We start from the raw sequence: 6,693 nt of genomic DNA, 5'->3' as shown, positions 1-6,693 counted from the left end.
GGTGTAAATGAATTAGATTCAGGACAGGCATTTATTGGTCACCCATCAGCCTCATTGGGTGCCCATAAGATTTAGTGTTATGGGAGGGGGGGAGTTCTAGCAACTCTTTCTACCCTGGGGGTAATACGACGTTTTTTTAATTGAAGTATTTCTGTCGTGTGTTCACATATGCTGGTGCTGAGGCCTGATCCTAAACCTTGGGTTAAAGCAACGTCAGACAGCCAGTGCTGTGTGGTGGTTAGAGTGTTGGACTTCATTCTGGGAGACCCAGGTTTGAATCCCCGCTCTGCCATAAATACTTGCTGGGTGAACTGGAGCTGTTGACGGATTCTCAGCCTCACCTCCCTCACAGGGCTGTTGTGAGGGTGCAGTGGAATAGAAGAGAAGGATGTATGCCGCTTTGGCTCCCTGCTGGGACCCATAAAATAAATAAATGAGCCAAGAATCTCGTGGCCTGTTACAGACTCAAAAATGGCAAGCAGGACCTTAGGCAGACCATGAGAGGGAGGGCACCTTGTCCATCTTCTGGGCATGGAGCAGGGGTCACTGGGTGTGTGTGGGGGGCAGGCAGTTGTGAATGTCCTGCATTGTGCAGGGGGTTGGACTAGATGACCCTGGTGGTCCCTTCCAACTTTATGATTCTATGAAGCTGCCTTATACTGAACCTGGTCCATCAAGGTGAGTATTGTCTACTCAGATTGGCAGAGGCTCTCCAGGGTCTCAGGCAGAGGTCTTTCCCATCACCTACTTGCCTGGTCCTTTTAACTAGAGATGCTGCCAGGGATTGAACCTGGGAGTTTCTGCATGCCAAGCAGATGCTCTGCCACTGAGCCACCATGGACCCTCCCCAAGGTCCCGGAATCGAGCCCTTGTCAGCTCTGCCTCGAACCCCCCCGTGACATTCCCAGGTTCGTTCACCTGTATGTGTTTCTAACTAGACAACTAAACCATTGCAAGAGGTCTGGCGGTGCTGCGTTTGATTAAATAGCATTAAAATAAACGACTTGAAAGCTGGCAAAGGCCGGCCTCAACCCAAATCGAGTTATATTTGTTCCTCCCTCTTCCCTCCCTTGCCCCCGCCCTCTGTAGGATCCATGTCGTACCAGGCTGTGGTCCACCGTGAACCCCCTGATGGGGGCTGGGGGTGGATGGTGGTCTTGGCTGCCTTCATCCAGTCGGCCCTGGTCTTTGGGGTGATCCGCTCCTTCGGGGTCTTCTTCGTGGAGTTTGTGGAGTACTTTGACGAGCTGTCCAGACGCATCTCCTGGATCACGTCCATCGGGATAGCCATGCAGCAGTTTGTCAGTGAGTGGGGAGGGGGCCGTGTTAATTCAGATCAAGGGTCAAACAATCTAAGCAAGCGGCATCTTGTTGTGACACTGCCCCCTGCTGGGAACAGTGAGGATTGTCCTTCGTCTATTGGCTGCAGTGTCATGGAATATCCATAAATACCCCAACATTTCTAATGGGGGAGAAAGTCTGTGATCAGGTGTTGGCAGATAATGGAGTTTTTCTGAAAGAATGAGTGAAGGAAGAAAACCAGAGAGGGGAATTACATGTGAAGAAGGTGTGGGAAGGAAGTACACATTGGGTAGGGGGAGGTTCAACCAGACATTCAGAGCAGAGTTGGCAAAGGTCTGTGGAGGCCGGAGGAGATAGGGGTACCACATACTACCCACTGCCTATGGCAGGAAGTAGATAAGGGGCATCGCTAGAGAGGAAGCACATGGTGTCATCCAATGCCAAGTAGTGCCCTTCTCGATCCCTTAAAGCCTGCTTAAGATTGTACCCTGACCCTACCAGCCATCATTCACAAGTGCACTGGCCATATCAGGTGCAGCCCAAAGAATGGAAGTGCACAGCTGACCAGGATCCTGTTGCTTTTCAGGTCCTGTGAGCAGCGCTCTCAGCACTCGCTATGGGGCACGCCCCGTCGTCATGGCCGGCGGGTTCTTCTCCAGCCTGGGGCTCTTCTTGGCGTCCTTTGCCACCAGCCTGGCTCACCTGTACCTCTGCATTGGGGTTCTCTCCGGTAGGTTCTCCTTGGCAGGACAGTCCAGTTATTTGCACCTGTCTCCCTCTGTATGTCCTGGCTCCAAAACCCAGTTCTGTTTCGGTGCCTGATTCTGCAACTGGGACATTTTACATCAAATCCGTCCACTTTGATTTATTCCCTGCTTGACGGGAATAATGAATTGTGCTTCTGAGTCTTTAAAGAATGAGGGAATTGGGTCGCTTGACTTTCTTGGGCAAAGAGTGGAGAAATGGAAAGAGGGCAGGGGTGGATCTGCAGAGACTGCCTAAAATAGGGTTGCCAACTCCAGCTTGGGGAAATCGTGGAGATTAGGGGCAGTGCCTGAGGAGGGCAGAGTTTGGGGAGGGAACTCAGCAGGGGTGTCTTGTCATTCTAGGACTTTCATCTGCTCCTAGATACTGTGGTATACCATAGAGTCTGCCCTCCGAAGCAGTCATTTCCTCCTGGGGAACTGTTCTCTGTAGTCTGGAGATCTGTTGTAATTCTGGGAGAACTCCAGGCCCCACCTGGAGGTTGGTCAACCCTAACTAAAACTGTTGTTGTCAACCAAGGGGATAACTGGGTCTTCTTGGCAAAAACGGTATAGGGCTTTGATCAAGATGGCTGCCAGAGCAAAGCAGTTACTGTCACTTTCAAAATGGTTGCCGCTCTGTAAATAAACCCTGAACGGGAGCTGCTGAGGCAGAGCGCCAATCTAAGGCCTCTTTCAAAATGGCGGTCTTTGGTCAAGATCTCAGTGACGTTAGAAGGAAGCAACAGCTGTCTGTCCCTGAAGATTGCCACCACAGAATGGTGGATTATTATGTGTGATAAACTATAGGTGAGGGACAGAGGGGTTAGGCCTAATTTTCACTCGGGACAGACAATTTTCCTAGAGGGAATGGCTAAATAAAGCCAACGTGCTCTGTCCATAGTGATGTCACTTAGATGGAGTGTATGGAACCCAGAATGAGGGAATGGGCTGATTCTATGACTTTAAGTGGATCAGGAGAGGGAGGGCACCTTGGCCATCTCCTGGGCATGGAGTAGGGGTCACTGGGGGTGTGGGGGGGGAGGTAGTTCGGAATTTCCTGACTTGTGCAGGGGGTTGGACTAGATGACCCTGGTGGTCCCTTCCAACTCTGTGATTCTATGATTCTTTACATTCATGGTGTGCGTCTCTTGGCAGGTTTTGGCTGGGCCTTGGTCTTCACCCCCTCCATGGCCTCCATGGCGCGTTATTTCAAGGCCCGCCGGACACTGGCCACGGGCTTGGCGTTAACCGGTGTGGGCCTGTCCTCGTTCGCCTTCTCCCCGCTCTTCCAGCTCTTGGTGGACACGTACGCATGGCGCGGGGCCCTCATGATCGTGGCGGGCATGTCCTTCAACCTGGTGGTTTGCGGGGCCCTCATCCGGCCGCTCACCCTGAAAGAGGACCTGGCTGGCCCGACCACAGGGGACTCAGCAGGGATGGGCCTGAAGAAGTTCTCCTCGCTCTTCGGCCTCCACCTTTTGTCCCACTGGCCTTTCATGCGATTCGTCCTCGCCGTCACCCTCATCAACACGGGATATTTCATCCCCTACGTCCACCTGGTGGCCCGAGCAAGGGAGTTAGGCTTTGACGAGTACAAGGCCGCTTTCCTGATGTCTGTGGCTGCCGTGGCCGACCTGTGCGGCCGCCTCTTCTCCGGTTGGCTGGGCAACTGTCGGGCTTTCCGTCTGATCCACATCTTGGTGACCTGGACGTCTCTGACCGGCGTATCCTTGGTGCTGATACCGTGGGGACACAGTTATCCGCTTCTTGTGGCCATTAGTCTCTGCTACGGTTTCTTCTCTGGAGCCCTCACTCCTGTGGTCTTCTCCATCATTCCCGAGATTGTGGGCATCAGAAACATCTTCAGTTCCATGGGCCTCCTGCAAATGATAGAGAGCATTGGGGGGCTGCTGGGGGCACCCCTTTCAGGTAGGTCTGAAGCGGGTCGTGCCTTTGAGTGACTACACTCTTAGAATGGACCACTTCCTGAGAAGGGATATGTTATCTTATTCAGTTAGTCACCTACTAAGCAGGACTCAACGACTTTACCTACTTTTAAAAAGCAAGTCTTTTTATTGATGTACTCCTAGTAAATAAGTGTAAATGCAAGTTACAAAGTCTTTACATTCCATTATAATGTATGCAGTAACAATGTATGTAGTAAAGCAAGCAAGTCTTACATACTATTCAGTTTTAAAATCCAACTCTTCAAATATAACAGTCAAATAAGTCTGATTTGGTTCTAATTCATATTCTAGAATAATAATTCAAAGCCATACATACCGACACCTTCTTCTGAGACATTCTGAATGAGGTCTGAAAATCTAGCCTTTCTGTGCCTGTATTTATACTGTTTCAAACCCCTCAATACTGCTAATTCTGAGAAAATTTGGGCTTAGTCCTCCTCAGTAATACTGCTCAGTCCTCCTCCATTGCCTAATATGGGCTTCCTTTTCTTTTAGTCTGTTTTACTAAACTATAAACAATCAGTTTTGAGCTTTGTGATAACTCTATATACTCAATTTTAACATCATTCTCATCTCCAGCATAATACACTTTCATTACATGCATTCATCAATCAATAATATCATGTTTACATGTTTAAATCATAAAACACAATTATTGCTTATATTGCATTATGTCATCATTAGTTAGCATTGAATAGCCTTGTAGTGTGGAGGGGGGAGAGCATCTCTATTCATGATGTCATTGGAAGGGCAGGAAGACAGTCTATAGCTGAAAAAATATGAAAAGGGCTCTGCTCTTCTCCATTGAAATGGCTGGAGAAGGTCAGGAAAAAATAGGGAAAGCTTAGCAAGTCAGTCAGCTCTGACCCTGATATATTTGCCAGTATATTTAAGAAACATAATCCTCTGGTTTAATATTTCCAGGCTTTCTTTCCTTCTTAAAAGTAACTAAAACTTCTGCTATATAGCTTGCAGTTTGTATGTGTAGTATTAGTTTTATAGTGAATTATTTCTGCATATGTACAACACAATATCATAGTTCATGTGCTGTAAGATGTCACAGACTGTGACAGGTCACACTCCAGGTCTAGATATTCAGATCCCGAGTTTGCCTTCTCCAAGGCTGACTCTCTACTCGGGGGGAGGGGTCAGTGGAAAGCAGGTTTCAGCTGGTATAACTTTGAAAATAAATGAGAGGGCCTCTGAGCATGTGTAGAATGCATTTTCTGTCCTTGAATGACTGCCTATTTCCTACCCGCTTTGTTGCCAGCCTCTAGGTAGAGTCTGGAAATCCCCTGGAATTACAACTGATCCCCAGACTAGAGAGATCAGTTCCCCTGGAGAAAATGGCTGCTTTGGAGGGTGGACTGTATGTAATTATACCCAGCTGAGGTCTTGCCCCTTCCCAAACCCCACCCTCCCCAGGTTGCACCCCCAAATCTCCAGGAATTTCCTAACCTACAATTAACCTTACGACACACCCTGATTTCAGGTCAGAGAGTTTTCAGGCCAGCTTGATTCCAGGCCTCCCCTTCAAAATTAAACATTGAACCAACTCTTCCGGATGGCAGCAGCTGATTCCTTGGTTTCCTGCCCTCCCATTCAAGGGGTGCACAGAGAGAATGGGCATGATCCAGCCTTAATGAAACCATTGCAACTTTGTAAAGGCCTGGAGGAAAAAAAAGTTATGTCTTTTTAGCAGAGGCTTAACAGGATGTTATTGACCAGAGGGTGTTATTTTACCTCCCTTCCATCAAAAGCAGAAGCTGCCCATTTACTTATTTAATATTTATCTATTTAGAAGAAGAGTTGGTTTGTATATGCCGACTATCTTTACCACTTAAGGTAGAATCAAACCGGCTGACAATCACCTTCCCTTCCCCTCCCCACAACAGACACCCTGGGAGGTAGGTGGGGCTGAGAGAGCCCTAAGAGAGCTGTGACTAGCCCAAAGTCACCCAGCTTGGCTTCATGTGGGAGAGCAGGGAAACAAATCCAGTTCACCAGATTAGCCTCTGCCACTCCTGTGGAGGAGTGGGGAATCAAACCCAGTTCTCCCGATCAGAGTCCACCACTCCAAACCACCACTTTTAACCACTACACCACGGTGGCTCGTTTATACCCTATCTTTCTCCCCAGTGGGGGCCCAAAGCAGCTTGCATTGTTCTCCTCTCCTCCCTTTTATCTTCACAACAACCCTGTGAGGTGGAGTGTGTGACTGGCTCAAGGTCCCACATTAATAGGACAGGACATTTCCCCCCCTGACCCCCAGCCTCTTGGCAACCCTAGCCTTGTGGTAGTTCTTCCAGGCCGCTCTTCCCTGTCTTCCTCTCTGTTCCAGGTTTCCTGAGGGACGTCACGGGTGACTACATCGCCTCCTTCTTAACGGCCGGCTCCTTCATCATGGCTGGAAGTCTGGTTTTGGTCACCTTGCCCGGCTTCTCTGCTTGCTCGACTCGGCCCTCTCTGCAAGAACCAGATGCAATGATGGAGGCTGGGGAAGGCTCTCCCTTGGGGTCGGCTCCTGTTCCTGTGGGGGCCCCCTCTCCCGACGACAGTCCCCCCTATGAGACAATACCCAGGACAGAAAAGACATTCCCTACCAGTTGATACAAAGGTCGAGACAGCAGCCAAGACCATGGGGGACAGGTAGCACACCCCTCCCTGGGAGGGCCCAG

At 49.5% G+C, this 6,693-nt stretch overlaps 1 protein-coding gene across 1 annotated transcript; it reads left to right on the top strand.

Moving 5' to 3' along the window:
• The first annotated feature begins 1,094 nt into the window (after positions 1 to 1,094).
• LOC130489901 (monocarboxylate transporter 13-like) lies at positions 1,095 to 6,625 on the top strand. The gene is made up of 4 exons (XM_056863689.1): positions 1,095 to 1,305; positions 1,889 to 2,032; positions 3,204 to 3,977; positions 6,357 to 6,625. Exons 1-4 carry the CDS (start codon positions 1,095 to 1,097, stop codon positions 6,623 to 6,625), a joined length of 1,398 nt encoding a protein of 465 aa, XP_056719667.1.
• Positions 6,626 to 6,693: the final 68 nt, after the last annotated feature.

Source organism: Euleptes europaea, chromosome 18 (genome assembly GCF_029931775.1).
Source record: "Euleptes europaea isolate rEulEur1 chromosome 18, rEulEur1.hap1, whole genome shotgun sequence".
In the NCBI taxonomy this organism is placed as follows: Eukaryota; Metazoa; Chordata; class Lepidosauria; order Squamata; family Sphaerodactylidae; genus Euleptes; species Euleptes europaea.
The sequence above is the reverse complement of the archived record's forward strand: the minus strand, read 5'-3'. Positions and strand labels throughout refer to the sequence as shown.